Source organism: Bufo bufo, chromosome 5 (genome assembly GCF_905171765.1).
Source record: "Bufo bufo chromosome 5, aBufBuf1.1, whole genome shotgun sequence".
Taxonomy (NCBI): Eukaryota; Metazoa; Chordata; class Amphibia; order Anura; family Bufonidae; genus Bufo; species Bufo bufo.
The window spans coordinates 519,872,692-519,897,504 of record NC_053393.1 but is presented as its reverse complement, the minus strand read 5'-3'; the positions used below and the strand labels follow the sequence as shown (position 1 = coordinate 519,897,504).

General features: G+C 44.1%; 1 protein-coding gene across 2 annotated transcripts in view; it reads left to right on the top strand.

The window, feature by feature from the left end:
* The window catches only part of RUNDC3B (RUN domain containing 3B), a 158,953-nt gene that overhangs the window by 28,105 nt on the left and 106,035 nt on the right, over positions 1-24,813 (top strand). For both annotated transcript variants that reach the window (XM_040434539.1, XM_040434540.1), the window contains exon 2: positions 2,429-2,544. In XM_040434539.1, coding sequence (XP_040290473.1) covers positions 2,429-2,544 — 116 coding nt within the window. The remainder of the gene's footprint in view (positions 1-2,428; positions 2,545-24,813) is intronic.

The window sequence follows — 24,813 nt, the reverse complement described above, 5'->3', positions numbered from 1 at the left end:
TTAGGCTTTCAGCCTGGCCTTGCCATTTATGCGGTTGACCTGACCAGTGTTCAGTCAGATGAGAAGTGCAAGGAAGACATGGGTTATGGACCTCATAGCATAGATTGAACTTTAGGCATCCATCTTAGATTAGCGTCTTTTACACCTTGTGATTTGGAGTTCTGCACCTCACTGCCAGAAATTGCAGAAGATTTAAGACATTTCTGCACCCCTTAGCTGGAATTTCATAGCGGAGAAATTGCTCTTTGAGGGATTATATCAAGAAAAACTGATTTCTGCATCTAGAGGACATTAAAACTTGGGAAACATTGGTCCAGCTCATCCAGACCATTGTTGGGGGAAGCTGACTTGTAGAACTGGGTACCAACATCTAGTTTGGGTGTATTCTACAACTTGCTGCCAAGTAAAGATGACCATGATTTACTTGTTCCATTCCATCTCAGTCTCCTGCCTATCAATTTGCACACTAAAAGCATGGACACCCCACCTTCCACCAGACAGGAGCCACAGGGTGTGCTCCAGGGGATCTACTATTTCCATCATCCCAAGTGCAACCCTCTCAGCTCTGCAGTAGCCCTAGGAGTGAGGGAGGTATGGTGAAGAGAAACCCCAATGAACAAAGTGACTGCCACCTTCATCCTGTCCACTACTACTCCCATCCTCTCCATGCTGCCCCCTGGGTTGTCTCACTTTGAGGTGGAATTGAATTGTTGTTGGGCTTGTGCTGATGTACATGGATAGACAGATAGATATAAAATAGACAGTAGAGAGAAGGATAGATAGATACAGTAGAAGATTGATTGATGGAACATAGCTATGAGATCAGAGCACTCCACATACATCAGGCTAGCGCGTTTCCAGTTGTTTCCATGTTCCTTACATCTGCAGTTACGTAGTAGATTCTCACACGTCCTCGTCCAGCATCGAATGATATTTTACAAGCCTTTGAATAGTGATGTTCTTGCTGAACGACCAGGACAGTGTCAAGGTAAAGAGGCACTTGGGATTTACAGCTATTCTTATATGTGGAAACCTGTTTACTTCACTTTGCCTTGTGCAGAGGATAAAAAAAATCGGTGTCTTCTGGAACTTCCTTATCTTCAGCCTGGATTGTAGATTCCTCCATTCTGAGGAATGAGAAGTTGGACATACAAGCTTGGCAGTTGCCCCGGTTGTGGATTTTGTGGGGAGCCTAAAAAGGTGGATGCTGTAGGCTTCACACATATGGCACAGAGACGGTATGGTGGCACACATGTACGTCTCCATAGTAGACTCTGTTCCGCCATACAGTGCTCCAGCAGGTGGTGTATGGATGGAGTTATTGTTCCCTAGAAGCATCCTCCGAAGGAACATGCTACGATTTTCTTAAAACATGTTCTGGTACTGATCCTTCTTGTAGTAAAGGAAACTGGCTGAGGCCAGCATCTCTTGGGCTCCACCACTCTCGGGAAACTTGCCAGACAATTGGAAGGCCATTCTGTTCCTCCGGTCAGGCTTTGTTTGCTTGACTGCAGCAATGGCATGCCCATTTACCGCATGTGACTGCTACAGCCAGTCACTGGCCTCAGCAGTCTCATGCCGTATTGTCTTGGGCTGTATACAGGATGTCATCGCTGTAGCCAAGAACATGACATTGTGGTTGCAGTGGTGGGGAGGAATGGGGTGGAAGCAATAGAGCAGAAGGAGTTTCAACCAGTGACTGTAACCCCTTTGATTATTATAACACCTTCCCAGCATTTTACCATCTTTTTTTAAACTCAGAAAGACCTTTTAAAGGCTATGGACACCTTTGCACTGATATCTTGTATTTACTTTTTTGAAATGATAAACTTTTTAAATAGTCTTCATTAAAGATGTCTCACTATTTTCATTCTGCAAAGTGCGTGTTAGATCTCTCCGAGCTCTGCTCCCGTTTCTGACGGCTCTCTCTGCTCTCCCCCTCCCTTCTCTCAATGGCAGCAGTGAGGGGGAGGAGGTTGTACACAGCAGATGTGGGTGGAGAGGATGCAAGGAGTGCAGACCACACAAGCTTTAGATGGTGAGGAAAGTACAGCAGCATCCTGGACACACAGTGAGTGGCGAGTGATTGGCTGAGCGGGCATGTTCAGACATTTCTTGTGTGTCGAACCAGGACCTGGAAGTAACAGTGCCCGCAGACTCTACTGACTATAATGGTGACTGTCATTTAACGGGACAAAATTCTGTAGTATGCTGTGCTATGAGGTTCAGATTATTTTAGCAGAATCCACAAAGGAGACCTCTGACAAGGCTTCCAGTGCAGATGTGAACACCCCATTACAATGCGTTACTCCCAGATTGTGCTATGTAAAACAATACGGAAGCTGATGGCACTATATAAATACTAATATATTAATATCCCAACATTTAGGGAACAGTCAGTGACTGGTTTCTCTGGGCTTCCTTGCAGGTTTTCCGTGAAGACACTGATTGACCGCTCCTGCTTTGAGACCATTGATGATTCTGCACCTGAATTTTTAAACTTTGCCTCCATTCTGGAACAGATCCTAAGCCATCGTCTCAAAGGTAAGAAGTGATGGAGGCGCAGAGCCTTCCACCTCGCTGCCATGTCATACTGGAAGTTGATGCAATGTTTATTAAATGCCATGGATGAGGTTTTGATGGCTTGTCACCTCAGATTTGATTGATCTCGGACCCTATTTATCAATATTCTAGTTCTAGGGACTCCATTTTTTAGAACGTGCATCAATGTGTGGCGATTTTTGAGGGTTCCTTTGCCAGCTCCAGGAAGAAGTGGCCAAGAAGTCAGATTGAGATGTCATCATGGACAGCGCCATTTTCTGGGCGCGGTACCTTGATGACATGTTTTTCATCCGGCAGGATACCAGACGTCAGCTACGGGAATTTTTGGTTTTACTTAAGAACAATCTTCAGAACATTAAGTTGACAGTATACATATGATGTCAATAGGGGGACATTTTTGGACGTGGTTTTACAACATGATGCGTTGGGTTTCAAGCAAACAGATGTTTTTTTCGAAAAAGTACATCTTTTTCTTATTTTTTTCGAAATTACGACCGCTGTGACCCCCTACAACTACGCCACTGATTGCAGCAAAAGATAAAAAGTCCCTTGATGAATTAAAATGGACTTCCAGGCGCTTTAAAGTGGCCCTTAACTGTAATCCAAGACTCCTAAAGGTGGGAGGAATCAATTGGATTAAGACGGGATTAGGAGCTGGGGATGCATCTAAAAAGCTTACACAGAAAGAAAGCAGGTGGATTTGGAAGCTGAGGACTTTGTGTCCTGAGGGTCTCAACAAGAATCTGGGTCTCGCTGTATTTCTCTGACCACTATCTCCACATATTTTGTTGATCATTTTAACACATATGTACATCTCTTTGCATGAAACGCATCACGTTGTAAATCCACTTCCAAAAATTCCACGCTATTGACATCATATGTAATGGATATGTCAATTTAAGGTTGTTCCTAAAGGGGTTGTCGCACAAAAAATATTCTACAGTTTTCATACAGTCACCTGAATATGAATTATTTTGTAATTGCATGAAATTTTGCATAGCCATTGAGTTACTCAATAAAGTCTATCTGTATAGCGCCACCTTTGTCCTGCTCACTGAGGTGGTCGCACATGCTCAGTTTCATCCTTCAACTGACTCCTGAGTTGTGATAGGGAGAGCATGGACACGCCTCCTGAGCTGAGATAGGGAGAGCATGGACACGCCTCCTGAGCTGGGATAGGGAGAGCATGGACACGCCCCCTGAGCTGCACCAAGGACATTCCTCCTCCTGTGCTGTCTGATTGATATAAGGTAAATCTAGCAGAGCAATGAATGGAGAGATCTCTGGATCCATGTGAGGGACAGGGCTAGTTTTGTTACAAAGATATTGTCATGTACTATATGATGTCTGGTTATTTTTTAAATTAGTCATGGGATAACCCCTTTAATGTATGGGTTTATAGTGTATCCTGCTATTGTCTTCTATCTGGGCTTTTTTTTATGTATCCCGAAGAAGTTTGTGCCTCCCTGCTTTTTCATTATACCCTGCATTGCCCTCATCATCTTACCGATAGATCAGCATCCATGATTATACTTATACACTCCTATGCGGTTTATGATGGTCAGTGATGACGCCTTTTTCTGCCCCTTTTCCTTATTTTATGTAATATTATTTATTCTATCAATTGATCAAGATTTTCATATTTTTGGTATTTTGTGGCTCATTTTTTGTAGGTTTTTGACACAACTCTAATCATGTCCATATCTCCCTGAGTTTTGCAGCAATCTGCCATTTATATCAGGGTGCGTTATTATTTTATTTTGTTTTGTCAATAAGTGTATTTCCGGAGGGGGCCACTTTGCACAGTCTGTTATTAGGGGTAACATTACACTTATCTCAGTGTGTTAGTAACATATCAATAGTCTCGGGCGTGATGACATTTCCAGACGGGATGACATTTCCTGCAACGCTTTCACTAATTTGCTTGTATATGTAAAGAATTATTATAGATGAGATTTTCTCATTGCAGGAAATCAAAAAAGGTGAAAAGTATTTACTAACAAAGAAAAATAATGACCAGCCCTCCGCAGCCTGACATTTCACGTAGAAATACCAATGGGCGAGCTCCTGAAATTATTCTTACCCAGGGCAGTAAAAATGCAAATCCAAAATCCGTAAAACCACAAAAGAACAAATCTTGACTCAAAAACCTCTTTCCACATGCCCCATTAGGCTGACCTGGTTACATTTATTTGGCGGCATGTAATGCTACATTTTCCCTGCAACTTTCCCATTTGTCTTTTTGAACAATCAATTTTCTACAGAATTTCACATTAAAATCTTCATAAATCTTGTCTTCTACTCTGGTCACATCCAGAGCCCCATTCAAAATTCTGCTGATTGTCCTGTAACATACAGTACATTACGTAGGTAACAAGAAATAGTAGACAGATGGCAGGGAGTGTGATTGCGGGTTTATTATGTAGTCTGTTACCATGGAGACATGTAGCTGTGCATAGACACAAAACAATAGCAGTTTTTTTTTATTTTTTATCTAGAATGTATGAAAAATAGCTTTTTAGTTTACATGCGCTAGAACAAAAGTAAACTGAAATTTTAATATGCCCTAAAAAAACTTTTTCCAATATACTTTATTTATTCATTTTGTATTTTTCTTTGTGTTTTTCCTACCTAAAGCGCACCATTCCCTGGGCGCCTAAAACTCAGTACAGAGTACGGAGTGAGAAATTTATGAATGGGGCCGCAGCAGCAGTGTGTATGGGCACGAGCACATATTGCTGCTCCTGCCCGTGCACCCCAGAGGATTACCAACTCCTGGCATAGCACATCAGTACCCTGTGTACCCATGTACTATGCCAGGATTAGCTAAGCTGAGCGGGCTCCTGCTTCTGCCTGCTCCGCTTAGCTAAGTTCTGACATGCAGTTCTCTTTGCTTAACGGATCAGGCAGGAGCCGCTCCGCTTAGCTAATCCTGGCATAATACATGGGTGCAGGGTACCCATGTGCTATGCCAGGAGTTAATAAACCTTCGGGGGGGGGAGGCGGGCAGGAGCAGAAATGTGCACTCCTGCCTGTACTCCCTGCGCTGCTGCGACCCATTCATAAATTTCACAGCCCAGAGCAGTCAGCAGTGTACAGAGAACTGAGTTTTAAGCGCATTTTGTATTTTTCACTAAGAAAAAGAAAAAATTTATAAAAATTTTTTTTTTTTAGGGCATTAGGGACATCATATTAAAATTTCATTCAAAGGTTTAGTTACTCTTTAAGATTGTTTTCCCATATTCGTTTAATTGATTGATTATGAAATCATATTAAACAAAAAAGATCCCAAAACTAGTAAACATTACATATATTAGGTATTCCTATACTCACCACAGCCCATATAACACAATTTTTAAGGTAAACAGTGAAAAGATATGGCAGAATTTTCTTTTTTCCCTGCAGTTCATAATTTAAAAAATGTATGCATATTAAAATTTTACGAATGTGTACAGCAAAAAAAAACCCCTAAAAATAGGCAAACCATCCTGCAAAAAAAAAAGTCCATAAAAAATGTATGATTGACAGAATGTGGAGAGGTAAAAAAAAGAAGATGGGCTTGAGCCTTAAAGTGATTCTCCACCTTTTATCTTTATGTTGTTTTATGTACTTTTCAGGGGTCTGAGCACAGTTTATGTGATACAGAGTTTAAAATACCCTGCATAGATGTATATTATGAAGATAGCATGCTATCTATTTGCATCCGCCAGTAGAGGGAGCTTACTACATACTTTTTTTATTTTTATTGTGTTCAATGTGCAAACAGTATGCAGTAAGCGCTCAAGCTCCCTCTAGTGGTGTCTGTAGGTATCAAGCATGTTATGCTTTAATTTTATGTCTTGTAGGAAGGTACAAGGGGTCGTCATTGATGGTAGGTATGTGTCACTGAGGTTCCTGGCCTCGGTGAAGTAAGAGCCGGTATTTTCATGGGTCAGCGGCAGCTAATGTTGATTGACACTTTGCTATTTTAGTATGGCTGTAAATAGCTGATCTGGGACGGCTCTTACTGGGAGTAGTCAAAGTGCTGGGTGGGTGACTACTCCCCACGTGCCAGGCAGGGACTTGGCAGGCTTATAAAAAACAGCCAGCACTGTCAGATGGTGTGAATTACCTCCCTCTGACATTGGAGCTCTGGAGATCTCTGTGCTTAGGTCTGAAGACCGTGTGTCAGGCGAACAGGCCGCCTTAAAGCCTGCAAGTGGACTTTCTGAGGCTAAGCATTCAGCCGGGTGTGAACTGACACCCAGGATACCAGGTGAACTTTAATTTGTTTTTCTGTGTGTGAACAAGCACCAAGCCTGAAAAGTGACTGTTGTGTTATAAGTGTGAATAAACACTGAAGAGTGATTTACAACCTGGTCATTTGCCTCTATGCTGTGTCCGCTTACCTGCCTACCAGAGCGAATCCCCACAGTCTGTACAAGGTATTTGAAGCTCCGTATCAGAAGAAAAGAGCACTGACCGTTCTAAAGATATAGTAAGAAATTTATTAGAACAGAATGGTTAACATATTTAACTTAAAAACACTTGCAGCAAACCTCTAACTTCGAGGGTATCAACAAAGATGAAATTAAGATAACATTGCTAATGATCTCTGACCCAACAAAAAGGTCTCCTTGGTCTCCTGGGGGAACTGAAGACAGTGGGATGGTAATCCAGGTACTTTCTTAATCTGGACAAAATGGAAACGCTTTTAGTAAAAAGCCCAGAGAATCTGTTGTGGTCGAGAGCTTACCCCTTCAATACGCAAACCCACTCTATGAAATATCTGAGGGTGCAACTCAGTAAAAGGCCTGCCTCCCTGTATAAAACTAATATTGGCCCTCACATATGCAGCGACCCGGAGGGGAGGGGAGGAGTGATAGCCGATATGATGGTAGTAGTACTCAAAATGGCAGTCCTCACCCTGGGCCATGCTGTGAAAGGAGGGTACACCCTTTTTCCCTATGGGCACTTTTTGGGGGCCTCCTGCCTAGTGTTTGGTTGGGTGTCGTTGATGATAATAGTTGGGCAGGATGCAGAGGCCGGCATATGGTGGAGGCAATGACCAGGCCCAGTTTGATTGATAAAAAAGAACAGTCTCTTTACTAAGGATGATAGGTGTTGCAGTACAAGAGGTATTTCACAAACACTTGAAAGATTAAGTTCAGTCCAGTTTACACACACTTTCCAAGGCTGAATATGGGACAGCAGGCTGCAAGATGGCTGGCTCTCTCTCAGTCTCTCTCTAAATGCACTTTTGGATTTTTCCAAAGTACGGTAACCAAAGCGTGCAAGGCTCTCAAAAATGTGGTAACACCAAAGGCTACAACCTGTTCTGCATGCAAAAGTGTGGTAGGCACCAGAAGCTACAACCCATTCCCAATGCAGAAAAGTCCAAGTTATCTTTACTGTCCTAAACCTGCACTCACCCAGTTCTTAACAGTCTGTAAAAGTTCTTTACTTCTTTCCTCTCAGAGCTTTTGGTAGTTCTTAGCAGCTTCCGGGGATGGTGAGTCTCCTGGAGTAGGACTCTAACTGGACGGACAGGAGGCAGCCTATAACCTGGGCTGCTAACTCCAGACTCTCTGGCTGCTGCAGTCAGGCTACACTAGACAGTTCCTGACCCAGGGGGCAGGTCCAGTCTCCTCCTACTGAGTAGGGCACAATAACTAAACTGTTTTCCCATATTCATCTCTTGGAAGCACACAAATGGGATAGGAAAGTATATTAACCCTTACTGATAGACGCTAACCCTTTTAGCAACAAATGAACTCTTAGTAGTGATCTACTGGTTCACTGCACCTTCATAACTTGGAAACAACGCTGAAGGTTTGTGAAAATTATACAGGGCAAACGTACTTCAAATTACTTAGTTTCCAAGACTTTTGCACCTCTTTTATGTCTTACCCATTTATGTTACCCCAAAAGATGAAAAACACATACATTTTCTGTATCGGACATTTATGTGGGGCAAAAAAAGGTCACAAAATATCTTACAAAGTACTCCAACAACCTAACTTAAATGGCAACATAGGATTCCTTAACATTAAAATATATAACTTGGTATCTTTGTTCCGCATCATCCAGGTTTGGATTATAGGTAGATGGCACGCTAGAGCAACGCACGCTCACTACCTGTTTCTTGGCTGCAGTGTTGCACCTGGTGTACAGTAGATTATTGGAGGAGATTACGTCTGTTTTACCATGCAATCATAGGTTTGGTAAAAAATAGACTTAGCACGAGTTAAGATTATAAGAGTTAGATTATAAGATTAGCACGAGTTAAGAGTTTACAAAAAAAAAAAAATATATATATATATATATTGTTAGAAGGTACAAGGAATCATCGTGGATGATAGGTATGTGTCACCGAGGTTCCTGGCCTCGGTGGAGTAAGAGACAGTTTTCATGTGTCAGCAGCAATTGCTGTGTGTCACCTTGCTATCTAGTGTGGCTGTAAATAGCTGATTCAGGACGGCTCTTACTGGGAGTAGTCAAAGTGCTGGGTGGGTGACTACTCCCCACGGTCCAGGCCGGGTTTTGACAACCCTATAAAAAAACAGACAGCAGTGTCAGGTGGGTGGATTACTCCTCTCTGACACTGAAGCTGTGTGAAACTCTGCTGAGATCTGAGGCCTGTGTGTGGGCTGAAAGCTGAAGACAGTGTGTCGGGTGAGCAGGCCGCCTAAAACCTGCAGGTGGACTTTCTGAGGCTGAGAATTCAGCTGGGTGTGGATTAAACACCCAGGATGAAAGGTGAATGTTTTTCTGTATGAACTGTTTTGTGTGTGAACTAACACCAGTACTGAAAATGGACTGTCATACTTTGAACCTGCAACTAGTGTGAATAAACACTGCAGTTTTTGAGTTACAAACGTGTCTTTGCCTCTATACTGCACCCGCTTGTCCTGTCTACCAGGGCGAATCCCCACAATATATAATATATATATATATATATATATATATATATATATATACACACCAGCATATATACAAAGATAAAGTAAAGTAACAGTCACCCAGTGTCGTCAAACAGATGGGCGACCATCGCCCAACAGAACGACCATCGCCCAACATGGCACTCGGCCGAGTTTTCTCCCCTGGCCCCTCGTAGCCTCACCGAAAGGTTAGTACGCATGTACGTTTTACTTCATACTGCAGGAATTCGGCAAGGTATCAGACATTACTAACCAACTACATGAAATTAAAAGAGTAGCGCGTATTAAATCCTTGCTTTACAACATCTAATCCTCTGTTGTACACGTCCTGGAGCGGATGGAACAAATATGGCAAATACATAACCTTTCATCTTCTTCATCTTTATACCTTCCATTATGCCGGAGCCCAGACTTTCATATGGCAACTGTTATGCAATCTTCCATAGATGGGATCAGATGGGCATCACCTCAGTTGGCAAAATGTTATACATGCAGGAGAAATGCTTGTTCACATAGGAGGAACTGGGGCAGAGATACATCGGGACCCTACCCCCTCCCTTCATTTATCTTCAAGCTAAGAGCTACATATCAAGTGTTACCAAAACAGGGAGAAAGGGATTGGAATCCGTATATTTGCGCAGGGATTTCTGCTCTAACAGTCACTAAAGGCGCCAGATCCAAACTACAGATTTTTACATAAAACTATAGACTACTCTAACTCAAAGGTATTCTTAACCTAATGGTCATTGGAAAACCCAAAACTCACACACCAAATTATATTTATATTTATAATATATTTATATTTCGCAAATGAGACTGAACCTGAGTCATAGGGCGTACTTCACATCGTTAAGGTAATCTCCAATGGGTATTTATGAGACTCCCAATAGCTTTAACTGTGGGGCTCCGGATGCGGCTTTGCATGACTCTATGTGTAACTGGCCATTGATACAGGCATTTAGGGACAGATTACGCCTTTCACCACTTATAATTTAACTAACTTCGCCCCTCAGAATCCATTTTGGCACATATTTGGCTACTTGGATCCAAAGACTTACACCTGCGCTCCAGGAGCTCGGGAACTGCGACACTTCGTGGTTGCAGCGATCCTACAAGTTTGCATGCAAAAACAGGCTCCACCTGTCACGACTATGCTGTGGTCGTGACTCTTAGTCCCCGCATGCTGTTGCCGCGGTCTGGTCTTGTGTTCAATCACAGGTGAGGGCTGAAGTATATGGCCTCACGTGTGGTTGCCGCTGGCAACATGATGTTTGTCACAGTATAGCGGCCTGAGCTAGTGCTAGGCAGCTTGCTGTGAAGTGCATGCGGTTGCACCTGGCAACCTGTCTTTTTAGGTGTGCCTTTTGTTTATATGTGTGCACTTTTCCTGTTAGGTGTGCACAGGGTTTATGTGTGTCTGCACTTCCCCTTTAAGTGGCTTCACTACCCTGTTTGGTGATGGAAGAGTTAACTCCTTTCCTAGTGTGGGTGTGGCTGCTTGGCCTATTTAGTTCCTGCTGGAAGCCAGAAGTCTGAGGGGTACTCCAGGCATGTTGCTGGAGTCATCCTCCTGGTAGCCTTATGCCATCTCTCCAGTGAGGGCCACCCTTGCTTGTGTTATTCTTACTGCAGCTATGGATCTGGGTTCCTGTGTGTTTAGGTGTGTGTGCTGTGTCCATTTATGTTTGGTGTGGACATCAGCTTGTGAGCACGGGATCCAGTCAGTGTGTCTGTGGCAGGTAGGTGTGGAAGTAGTTTCACTCACCTGCCATATCTATATGCTGTATCTGTTCCCCATTCCATGCAGCTCGGCCTGTGAGACTCCTGTTCCTCCGTATCTAGGAGGAACAGGTCGTCTTACCCCGCTCCTAGTTTAGGGCCACCCTGAGGGCTAATAGAGACCCCAGGTTCCGGAGTATTAGCCCTCCTACCATCAGGGTCAGAGTTAGGGACGCTGTAGGAGGTGACCTGCTCCCTAATTCTGTTGTTCTGGTCTAGCAGCTTCACTTTCCTTTAACATCGCACGGCTGAGGGTTTTCCCCATCCTCAGCCGTGACACCACCATTCCACTTATTTCTGGATAAATTTACATTTTTATTTAAAATAGATTGTGTTCGACCTTCCTTACATAAAGAAACTATGGTGGAGGCTTTCTTCGATACCTGGGGCAGCTTTCCTTCTATACTTCCTCGTATTCCACGTTCCTTGTGTCAGGACAGCTTTACAGGACTGTTTTCAACTAACAACCTAGTATCAAAAACAGTTGATTCGAGGTTCCCTACCCTTGTGGACTGACAATTTAGAAGATAAGGGACCAATGGGAAGACCTGCATGAGGTGGACCTCCCTAGACCAATGAGGGGAGTGTGCACCATGACTTGCGTCAGTATCTGCACTGGCTCTTAGTGAGCTGGAGGTTTGGCTGGCTGTAGTTCCTTTTGTTATTCTGGTGACTTGTAAGGTGTTTTTTGCTTATGCCCTTACAACAGTGATCGCAGACAATAATTTCTGTTGTCCCTCTTTCTTCTTCTCCTCTCTTTCCTCTCTATTTTTATATCTTTCTATTTTTTGATCGGAAAGAGAGCAACAGATGAGTTTTACTATTTTTGTCCAAGACAGACTTGCGCAAGATTTGTCAAAGCATGCATCTTTATTCATATATTGCACTGTTGTACCTTAACCCCTCACACACCATACTAGTATCTGTGATTGACGATAATGGCGATCACAGACATTTAAGCCCTTACATGCATCTGAGGCCCACTGAGATCGGGGAAGCCGTTCCTTCTCTGTAATAGCCTCGATCTCACTGAAGAATCTGAGACCATTACAGCTGTGGTTCTTATGGAGGCCTGCAGAAAATAGTGAATCTGCCATACACTGCAGTGCTTCTCTGCAATATAAGGGCTCATGCACAGGAACGTATTTTCTTTCTGTGTCCGTTCCGTTTTTGTTTTTTTTACGGACCGTATGCGGAACCATTCATTTCAATGGGTCCGCCAAAAAAATTGAAGTTACTCCGTGTGCATTCCGTTTCCATATGTTCGTATGTCTTTTCCTATTATTGTCCACATTATGGATAAGGATAGGACTGTTCAATTAGGGGACAGCTGTTCCATTTAGTAAAATACGAAATGCACACGGACGTCATCCGTATTTTTTGTGGATCCGCTTTTTGTGGACCGCAAAATACATATGGTTGTGTGCATGAGCCCTAAGGGAGAAGGAATATTCAAGCAAAAAGTAAAAAAAAAAAAAAAAACTTTTTAAAAAAGTTTTTGAAATGATAAAAATTCAGATCGCCCCTCTTTCCCCATAATAAAAAAATTAAATAAAGATGATATGCACTGCTGTATCCCAAAACACCCAAACTATTAAAATATAACATATTCATCCCATACAGTAAATGCCGTATCAAAATGGCAGTTTGCAGTTTATTGTCACTTCACCCCCCCCCCCCAAAAAATATATATATTTTTAAATGTAATCAAAAAGTCATATACACTCCAAAATAGTATGAATAAAAAGTAAAAATCGCCCCTCAAAACGTGAACACTCATACAGCTCCGTAGACTACGGCGATGCAAAGAAAGAAAAAAAAATGCAATATTAAATGGTGTCATTAGAAAGTATAACTTGTCCTTCAAAAATCAAGACCTCATATGGCTATGTGAACTAAAAAGTAAATAAAGTTATGGCTGCAGGAGACAGGGAGTGAAAAATGAAAGGAGTTAAAAATTGCACTAAAAATAATAAAAAAATAGTGGTTGTGGAGCGGGTAAACTATGTAATTGCCAGTCTCCTATTGATGGGCATGTAGCCCTGGTTCACACAGCGCCTCTTCTGTACACCTTGCTTTCTGCTAAGCGCTGTGCACTCTCCGCTCCTGCGTGTAGAATGAATGTCAGCTGCATCTTCCAATTATTTTACATTAAGAAATCATTATATGGAGTGTAAAAAGTAAAGCCCCCCCTGGCTTCACACCGGGGTCTTTTATTAGAAGGTACATCCATTAGACGCTCAGTAACCTGTGCTCTACTATTTCCATCTCCTGTTAAAGAGATCGATGGCTGCCATACGTAATTATATTGATTTTCTTCATTTTTTTTTTTTTGTCCTCTAGGACTTTCTCTGAACCGTTTGTGCCACAGTCCATTATATTGATAAAGTGTGGGTGGTTATATTTTCCGGAATATAATGTTCCAGACTATAGCCCGGCTAATCTGTATGACTGCCAAAGCCTGAATGTTTTTTGTTTTTTGTTTTTTTTTCAGTTTGATGATATATTATGGATGAGAGGTTAAAGGGGTATTCCAGGGGATTGCGTTTAGATGGGACCCCCTGGATCTCTGGGAAAGAGGTTTTCTGTACCAGCAATTGTTGGGGGTCCCAGTTGTCAGATAGGTGATGATACAGTACTTTGTTCTGATGTCTTCTATGGAAGATATTAAAGATGTTGAATCCTGTCACCTAGAGCTGCATTCACAATTCTGCTGGTCACTGCCAGAATTAACAGTTTGTCCTATCGGACATTGATGGCATATCGTCAGATAGGTGTAGGTCCCACCTCTGGGACCCGCTTCTATCCCCACAACAGGACCCCTAAAGTAAAGAAGAGCGCACCGCGCATGCGCGGCATGCTCTTCACTCACTGCTATAGGAGTTACAGAAACAGCTGAGCAAGGGCACTTGCCTATTTTCGGAAGTCTCATATCAGTGAATGAAAAGCTATGGTTATTTCCGTCAGTCCCATAGTGGCAAACTATGCATGTGTGTGGGAGGGGGGTCTGTTCTGGAGATAGGAGCGGGTCCCAGAGGTGGGACCTGCACCTATCTGACATTGATGGCATATTTTAGCAATATGCCATCAATGTCTGAGATGAGGAATACCCCTTTAAGATCGACACCTATTCCCCCTGTCCCCCACATACACATGCACGCTCTGCTCGGCCAAGCATGCGTGTGTTCTGAATTAGGAGAGGGGAATAAGTCCCCTCTGGTGGCTGCTTATCTTTCCTGAGAACAAAAGGATTGGGCATGTTGAAATTTTTGACGGCCCAATCCTTTCTCTCAATATTGATTGATGGAAAGTCTCTGGACTCCCAATACACATTCTGGCCAATCCCTCTGAGATTAGCAGGGTCTGCCAACATTAACATGTCGTGTATAGCCAGTGTAACAGACTTCTTGTGGTGCAGTCCTATAATGCATTCTGGGAAATGTGGTTTATTTCTATCTGATTAGATCTGTACGTAGCAGACCCTGAAACAGCAGAGACTGCAGGGAGATGTTAGCTCAGAGGGCTGTGGAATTGATAATGTAGCATTGGGTGCTGCTTCTAGACTCTGCAGGCAACTATGGTGTCCGGGGAGAAAAGGATCAGACAGTTGATTGAATTGCTTGATCCTTTTGATCTTGAGGAGATAAGACGGCGACTTTCTCCTGTCTCGGGGTCCAGGGCACATGCATGCTCAACCGAGGGGTCATCGGGAGAGATAGCTGACAGCTGTCTAATGTGATTGGCCAGCCTTTATTAATAAAAGCAGCCTCTCTTGACAGCTGTCTAATGTGAATGACCGGCCTTATTAATAAAAGCAGCCTCTCTGGGTAATGAGTCATTGGCTGATCAGAGGCGATGCTGCTGGGGTCAGACAGATCGTCACTACAGATGATAAGATTCCTGCTCCGAGACATAATCGTGAGAAAGTCTCATCTTGAAAGGAGCGCCGACCGTCTGAGGATTTTGTCATCTGCGGATTTAATTGGGGCGGATTAATGTCTCCTTTTATCACAGATGAGGTCAGATTAATGTCTCTGTGACCTTCTACTGCGTGAAACCAGAATCATGTTTTCTGCCGGCTTATACTGATAGAATGGCGCCTCCAATTATCGGTTTCGCTGGGACATACAGTAGTGAGCACTGGGTTCTTAAAGGGGAGATTCTAAGCGCATTGGTCAAGATGGCCACGTCTCCCGACATACTCACTGCCACTGGAGTAGTATCAGAGCTAGCAATAATATTTCTGGAGATCTGAGAATGGGTTACCTCTGGATTTACCGAGTTAAAGGGGTTGTTCTGGGGGACCATCCTCGGGTTTCTTTCATGGTTTTGCATTTGGAATCCGGTGGGGATTTTGAGGTTAATCCACTAGTGAATACTCGCCTTAGTGTCCACGAGAAACTATGGAAACCATGCCATGTTCTTTCTTAACGCCATCTTGGCGCCATCTGGAATTTCACGGAGTCTTAACCACAGCAGGACAGACTGGACTTAACCACAGTAGTTTTAAATAAGGACAGGAGGCAGTTTCCTTCTGGATTCTATATGGTTTTCGGCGTGAAAATCAGTGCACAAAATCTGCTGCGTGAACAAGGCCCTACTGGTCCCCATTGTTATCCACTTCCTGATCCCAGCTTGACACACAGGAAACGGTAGGAGATGCCTGCTCAGCCAATCACTGGCTACATTGTTGACCCGCCTCAACCAATGATTGGCTGAGCAGGCATCTCCCAGCATTTCCATTTCCTGTTGACCAGGACGTAGAGATTACATTGGATCAGTAAGCACCTGAATGACAGCCATGTGGGATCAGTGAGGTGAGTAATGCTTCCTTTGTTTCTCAAAATGAACAACGTATATAAAAATAAAAAATAATCCACTGGACAAACCCTTTAATTGTATTATCCATTGTTGTCAAGAGTGATTCTAGGGCAGGGAAGTTTACCTGTAATTTTTTTTTTTAATCTATACAGATCCTAATCTCCCAATTCTGTGCACACAGCCTTATTTGTGTATCACCCAGCCGCAGGAAGGCTGATATATGTATGAGTGTCGGGGTCTGAATGCAATCCCGAGAACTGGGGTTCCTGAGCCCCCTGTGTGAATGGAGTTATACAATAGTAGGCATGTACAACCACAGCTCCATTTACTACGATGGGACTGCTACCACTCCATTCATGTATGGGACTCGTAAACCTCCTATTCTTACGATTTATCACCTATCTTGTTGAAGGGGATACATTTGATTTATGGCCCAACCCCTGTAAATGATCCAATACTGGTTGTTTGCAGTCAACACTAGGGGGAGCTCACTACATAGAGATTTGTACATGTCACATTGATCTGAATCATAAACACATAGGCAGTGAGCCCCCTCTAGTGGCCTAATTTTTTTTTAATTGCATTTCTTCTCCTGAAGTGGGGGATTTGGAACCAATGATCCTGACACCAGATGGTATCCATTACTTTGGCTTGCAGTGAAGACCCCATTTTTGGTTTTGCAAAATGTGTGTATGAAAAGTATCTGCTTCCCCAAACATTTACTCAGTGGGGAACTGAATTTCAGATTCAGACATAAAATTGGGTAGGAGCTTCACGGTGCTTTTTGGGGCATTGATGGCAGTTTTCCATGGCCTACCTACATACTTGGGTTCAGTACCCGCAACCGATTCCTGTTTTTCTAGCTAGAACCACATTTGGCTCTGTACATTTTGTGTTTGGCTCTGTACAATACATGTTCTTTTTTCAGAAACATATAATTTACCATCCGTTTCCTCAGTATTGTAAAACTAGCCGTAACCCTTTGTTCAGTTCTGTAAGCAGGACGCGATGTTACGGGTACATTACATGTAATTCTAGCAGTCATGCAGGTCACTATCTGCGGCGGTGGTTATCACATTGATTAAATTCTGTGACTCGTCTGGCAGCGTTGTATGCCTCACTACCCTGATGCTTCAGGTACAGAGATCATAGGAGGCTCTGACTCCATGAAGCCTGCCGAGCGGTGGTATTCATTGCAAGGGGGTCCCAATTATATTGCTGGGCTTTGCCTGGTGTTCGTTTCCCCGTCCATGCCGTTTCCATTACCCTTTGGCCAGTTCCCAACACTTGCACTTTTTAAGCCTATCACACCACATATGAACCCTATATTTGTTGTCTACGAAGGGAAAAGCTCCCATTGTACATGACAAACGTGTCAATGTCTACCGTAAGTGACGTCAACAGAGCCTCTATGGAGAAAGCATGACGTAAACCCAGGTCCACCCAGAAGCAATGGGCCACCAAACTTGCCTGGATATGCCAGGCGTTGACACCGGCTCTTCATAAACCTAGCCTAACGAAGCTGCTTCTTTGGAGAGGGAAGTCCTGTACCCAGCAGGAGATAAGACTCCATTCTCCAAGGGTCCCATGGCAGCCACGTGATCTGCTTCTATGGAATGTAGGTCAGAATGGTCTGTAGGACTGAATGAAGCTGCACCATGCAAGCTCAGCCAGTGCCCCTTAAAAGCTCCTCATCTGTACTGTGGTGGGTGTTGGGGCACCCATTCTAGCAACTAGTGGGGATCTCAGTGGTTGGACACCCACAGCAGTTAAAGTTGTTGCAGCAATGTGAGCCTTTGAATTGAAACATAGTAAGCTATCTGATCAATTCAGAGGCTTGACTTGGTGCTAGATCAATGGGCCAACCCTTCAGATTTTGGGCTGCTTGGCTTTCAAAAGCATTAGAGCAGCCAGGTCAACAAATGTCCATAGTACATTGCAATGGTAGCTATGGAGTTGCCTTCACGTCCATCCACATGTCTCGAGGTGGTGTGAACTTAGCAGTAATCATAATATACCACAGGTGCCTCAACAGTAGATAGGAGCAAAAGGGACCTTTTCGACATAGGTCATGAAGACAAGGAATTGGGAGACTAGTTCTTCTGAACCAGGACAATGGGAGTAATACAGTTAACCAGCACCAGGATGAGAGACTCTCCTCTATTAATGCCTCCAGATGAGTTTCCCATAATATAAGGTGATGGAATATGGATGTGCCATCCATTTATGATTCTGGGGCTCCAGGGCCGTCTTTAATATTGATTGGACCCTGAGCAAAAATTTACTTGGGCCCCCTGGATCCCGCCTTCCCACACCTTAGCAGGCAATCACGTCCTCCACCACAACACACACAAAAAATCCACACATCTGGTACAGTGAATGACTGTAAATACTTCCAGTTCTGAAGACTCCAGCGGCTCAGGATCAGTGCTCTGGGCAGCTGGGCTCAGGCTGGAAGTGGGCACCGCTCTGCAGGAAGGAGACCAGGGCTCGGCTCACCCTAGTGTTACAGTGCACCCCAGCACCCCACAGTATGCAGTATAGCACCCTATAGTATACAGCACCACACAGTATGCAGTATAGCACCCCACACTATACAGTACCCCACAGTATATAGTAGATCAGTATAGCAGCCCACAGTATACAGCACCTCACAGTATACAGTAGAGCAGTATAGCACCTCACCGTATACGGCACCCCAAACTATACATGATACAGCCCCCCACACTATACAGCCCCCCACACTTTACAGTACAGCAGTATAGCACTCCACAATATACAGCACCCACAGTATACAGTATACAGCCCCCCACAGTATACAGCCCCCCACAGTATAACAGTATAGCACTCCACAATATACAGCACCCACAGTATACAGTATACAGCCCCCCACACTATACAGTACAGCAGTATAGCACTCCACAATATACAGCACCCACAGTATACAGTATACAGCCCCCCACACTATACAGTACAGCAGTATAGCACTCCACAATATACAGCACCCACAGTATACAGTATACAGCCCCCCACACTATACAGCTCCCCACAGTATACAGGCCCCCACAGTATACAGGCCCCCACAGTATACAGCCCCCCACTATACAGTAGTTTACAATATATTAGCATAACTGCCCCTGTCACCTTTTTCTGATGTAATCTTCGCAAAAAAAGCTCCACAGTTAAGGCAAACTTCTACAGCAACACTCCTGGTAGAAAGGACCTTGAGGACCTCATAGCCATGTGACCAGCAATATTGCTAGGTTACTGGTCACATGGTGATGATGTCATCTAAGGTCCTAGAGAATCACAGCTCTCACAGTACGCTGCCTAGAGTGCCGGCAGGCATGGCATGGCAGCACCCCCTGTGTAGCTGACAGCCTGACACCCGGGGCAGTGGCTAGCAGGGCTCAAGAGGCAGCTGCCTTGGGCCCCCCAGGGGCAACTGGGCCCGGGGCAGCTGCCCCTTTTGCCCCTTGTTAAAGACGGCCCTGTGGGGCTCCAACCTTTGCAGTTTAGCACTGTGTCATCTTCTCTGATATTGCCCAGCGTCCATTGTGCAGAGGAACTGCAACATAGCTCCATTCATGTGAATAGGGTCGGCTGTAATTCCTGGGACGTTGGGAGCGCCGCTGTGCAGGGAAACCTTAAAAGGGGACATGGCACTAGTGGGGTCCAAAAAGTTGGACCCCCCACTGACCACTACAACTGTTTGTTGATTCCAGCCTTTCAGCTGTGTTTATCTGACCAGATCTTGTGCTTTCAGAACGTATTCATTTTTTTTATGACCGTTCTCTTTCATGTATTTTAGATATTTCTTCCTTTTGATCAAATGCAAATCGAAAACATTCCTTGAAATACCTCATGCCCAGACATCGCCTTTCAAGTCCTATCTTCAGTAGCTGATCATATTTCATGACACCAGAGTATTAGTTGTCGAAAAGCAAATCCAATTATGCATATGTGCTCACACGTTTTAGAGCAAGTGAAGCTGACGGCCCCAATTTGTTTCTGCACGTGTCTTGTTGGCCTTTTTTAAAAGGATTGCTTTTATCTCTAGAAAATCAAGGGTGTCTAACTCTGCCCTCTAATGAAATATGTCATATGCTCCATATGGTAATATATTCCTGAATCAATTACCATCCACCCAGCCCAATTTGTTACCAGACATCATCATTTGAAGCAATTATATAGAAATGGGTCAAAATGGTGGCAGTAGAACATAAAGATTTTAATATTGCTAGGCATGCTTATAGCACCGGTGACCTACGGCAAGTGAAGCTATATGAATTCCATAAAGGGTTAAAGTACTAAGTGGTTAGAGCTTGTTCTATATAGTTCCCAGAAACAGAGGTTTGGTAGCTGGAGACTATGCCTTGGCTCCAGCTGAAAAGGACAGTTGGGAGCCCTTGGTGAAAAGGACATGTGGGAAGCTAATATGGCTTACCGTTTTAAACAGGTTAAAAATGTAGGTAAATGCTGGTGAAACAAGAAGCTTTATTTAACTGTCCAATCCACCGCCATTCCAGCACCTCCGTCCCAAGCCCCCCCCCACCGGTCCTTGTTTTCAGTGCGGCAGTGATTACATCCCCGACTATCGCATGAGACTGCTGAGGCCAGGTGCGTAGACAGGCAAGGCATCGCTGCAGCCAATCAGTGGTCTTGCACAGTTGCCCTTTCAAATGCTAGATCACATCTTTTATGCAGACATAAAAATTCATTGTTTGTCGGCAGAACATTAAACAATAGGAATTTTTGCATTTTTTTCTCACCACAGTTTTGCATTGAATTCACATTATACGATACTGTAAGGTGAGGAGAGAGATGTCTCTGGATACTTTTGGGACTTTACTTGTGGTTTCGGAGGGTGTATGAGATGGAGGTTGCTGCTGGGTGCACATATTATATCCCTGAATGGCCAGTAAATGACCGGTATGATAAACCGTGTGATTTATATAATTACACTGTAATGTAATCAGAATCTCAATAAGAACATAATTTGGCATATCAGGATTACTTTTGTATAATTGCTACATTGTGATTGTTATTTTAACGCTCCCTCCTCCGTCGGCCTGGTTTTTAATTGATTTTAGATTGCCGAGGACCATGTGCCTTCTCTGTTGATAGATGTAACAAAGCTGATTTTTGTTCACATAAAACTTATTTTTTTAGTTGTGTTGGGGAATATTTTATAGGTGTTGCTGTTGCTAGTTTTCCTTAGTTATTTATTTGGACACTGTTTTGAAGTATAGGTGATAGCGTAGTCAGGAACGGAGCCAGGGTTGTCATAAGAAGATCAGTGAGGATTCAACAGGCCAACAGCTTAGTCAGGAGCATAGGCTAGGGTCAGAGCCAGGAGGAGAGCAACAGGTACCAAGCAACAGGCCAAATGATGAGACAGGAACACAGTCAGGAGCATAGACAAGGGTCAGAGTCCAGGAGTAGAACAACAGGTACCAAGCAAGAGGCCAGAGGATGAGATAGGAGAGTAGTCAGTAGCGTAGACTAGGGTCAGATCCAGGAGTAAAGCAGTCAGGAGCATAGATAATGGTCAGAGCCAGGAGTAGAACAACAGGTACCAAGCAAGAGGCCAAAGGATGAGACAGGAGAGTGGTCAGGAGCGTAGACTTGGGTCAGAGCCAGGAGTAGAGCAACAGGTACCAAGCAACAGGCCAAAGGATGAGACAGAACCACAGTCAGGAGCATAGACAAGGGTCAGAGGCCAGGAGTAGAACAACAGGTACCAAGTAACAGGCCAAAGGATGAGACAGGAACACAGTCAGGAGCATAGACTAGGGTCAGAGGCCAGGAGTAGAACAGGTACCAAGCAAGAGGCCAGAGGATGAGATAGGAGAGCAGTCAGTAGCGTAGACTAGGGTCAGATCCAGGAGTAAAGCAGTCAGGAGCATAGACAAGGGTCAGAGCCAGGAGTAGAACAACAGGTACCAAGCAAGAGGCCAAAGAATGAGACAGGAGAGTGCTCAGGAGCGTAGACTTGGGTCAGAGCCAGGAGTAGAGCAACAGGTACCAAGCAACAGGCCAAAGGATGAGACAGGAACACAGTCAGGAGCATAGACAAGGGTCAGAGCCAGGATGTCACCGCCAGTTCTGTGAGATGGTCTAGCAGACGTTCTTCTCTACCTCTTGTATGATGTTCTTTGTTTTGGTTTCACTTTCTCATCTCCTTTCCTTCTGCCACGTGTCACTTATTTAGACTAATCGTCTTCCTTTATATTCCCTCCCATACTGCCTCACTTTGCGGTTTATACTACTTCCTGGATGAAGTGTTCACTTCTGGAGGCTGCTTCTGCTGTTTGCTCAGATAAGTCCTTTACTTTATTGTGTTTCCTTGCTGGCTTGATTCTAGGTGACCCTGACTCCACCCGTATTAGGTGCAGGGAGCCGGTGGTCATGTCCCCTCACTATTATAGGGTTTTCAGGTGTCACACAGACTTAGGTACGTGGGCATGCAATCGTCTACCATACAGACCCTTGCATGTGCATAGCAGTCAGGGAGAGCTCTTAGGGTTTTATAGGGCTCACCTATAAGCTCCTTAGTTTGGGATCAAGCCAGTCGCTCGTTTATTCATAAGTTCCAGCTATCTGCAAACTTCACCCGTGACATTATAAACCACCATAACTGTCTTAAGCATGGATCCGGTTTCAGCCTTAATTGACCGCATGCAAGGTCTTTCGCTGGAGGTAGCAGATTTCCGTAAATCTGTGTCTCAGTTTCAGGTGACCAGTTCTGCTGGCGTTCATGGAGTTTGTTCTGAGCCTAAAATCTCGCTTCCGGATACGTTCTCCGGGGGTAGTGAGAATTTTATTTTGCTTTAGAGAGGCTTGCAAACTCCATTTTCGCCTACTTCCCCATTTCTCTGGTGATGAGGAGCAGAGGGTGGGGATCATCATCTCGCTGCTCAGGGATAACGCTCAGTCTTGGGCCTTTTTGCTGCCGGTGGGGGCACGGCCCCTCTGATCGGTGGATGAATTTTTTGTAGCCCTGGGGCAGATATATGATGACCCGGATCGTATTGCTCTGGCTGAATCTAAACTGCGTCTTTTATGCCAGGGTAAACACTCCGCAGAGATATATTGTTCTGAATTTCGGAGATGGGCAGCTGATACTGGTTGGAATGATGCTGCACTCCAAAGTCAATTTTGCCATGGTCTTTCGGAAAGATTGAAAGATGCATTCGCTTTTCATGAGAGACCTGCCTCCTTGGAGTCTGCCATGTCTCGGGCCGTTCGTATTGACAGGCGTCTTAGAGAGAGAGAGGAGACTACTCTTTCCTGTCATATTCAGCCCAAGGACAGTCTCATTCAGTGCGCAGGGGTCTCAGTCTGTCTCAATCACCTCTGAGGAGGAGGCCATACAGCTGGGTTTGCTTGCCTCTGATAGTAGAGGATTCAGCTCTCAGAGGAGGGTTTGTTTCTGTTGTGGGGGTATAAATCATTTAGCTAATGTTTGCCCCTCTAGGAGATTCATGGAGTTTTCTGAGGGTAATAAAAACAAAACAAAAAAAAACCTCTAAAACCTTTCCATTTGCTACTATTGGCAAGGTTGATGCGGAAATTGAAGGTTTGCCGTTTGCTTGTAGTTCTCGTTTTCTCCTACCTGCCAGGGTGGTGCTAGACAGCAAGAACATTGTTTGTGAGATTTTTGTAGATAGTGGAGCAGCTGTCAATCTCATTGATAATCAATTTGCAATAACGCATGGTTTCCAGGTATGCACTTTGGAAAAGGGTATACCTGTTTTTGCTATCGATTCTGCTCCACTTTCTCAAAGATTGTTAAAGGGCATAGTTCACAATATCCGTTTGACTGTGGGTGACGCTCATGTTGAGGATATGTCATGTTTCGTCTTAAGCGGATTACCTACTCCTCTAGTGTTGGGGCTACCCTGGCTCACTAAACATAACCCCACCATTGATTGGCAAGCAAGGCAAATAAATGGTTAGAGTGAGTTTTGCAGAGAGAATTGCCTCATGGCATCTCTTTCAGAGGTTTCTACAAAGACTGTGCCATCTTTTCTCTCTGAATTTTCGGATGTGTGTTCAGAGAGTGGTGTCCAGGAGTTGCCCCCGCACCGGGAGTACGACTGCCCTATTAATCTCATCCCAGGCGCCAAGCTGCCAAAATCACGACTATACAATCTCTCCCAACCTGAAAGGGTCGCTATGCGTACTTATATCTCTGAGAGCCTGAGAAAGGGACACATCCGCCCCTCGAAGTCACCTGTTGCCGCTGTTTTTTTTTGTTAAGAAAAAAGATGCTTCTTTAAGACCTTGTCTGGATTTCAGGGAGCTGAACCGTATCACAATTTGTGACCCTTATCCGCTTCCTCTGATCCCGGACCTGTTTAACCAGATTGTTGGGGCTAAAGTTTTTTCTAAGTTGGATTTAAGAGGGACATACAACCTAGTCAGGGTCAGGGAAGGGTACGAATGGAAGACGGCCTTCAATACCCCTGAGGGTCATTTCGAGAATTTGGTTATGCCCTTTGGTTTGATGAATGCTCCGGCCGCCTTCCAACATTTTGTGAACAGCATTTTTTATCATTTAATGGGTAAATTTGTACTGGTGTATTTAGATGACATTTTGATTTTTTCTCCTGATTTCAAGACTCATCGGGACCACCTACGTCAGGTCTTGCTGATTCTGCGGGAGAATAAATTGTACACTAAACTGGAAAAATGCGTGTTTGCGGTTCCGGAGATTCAATTTCTT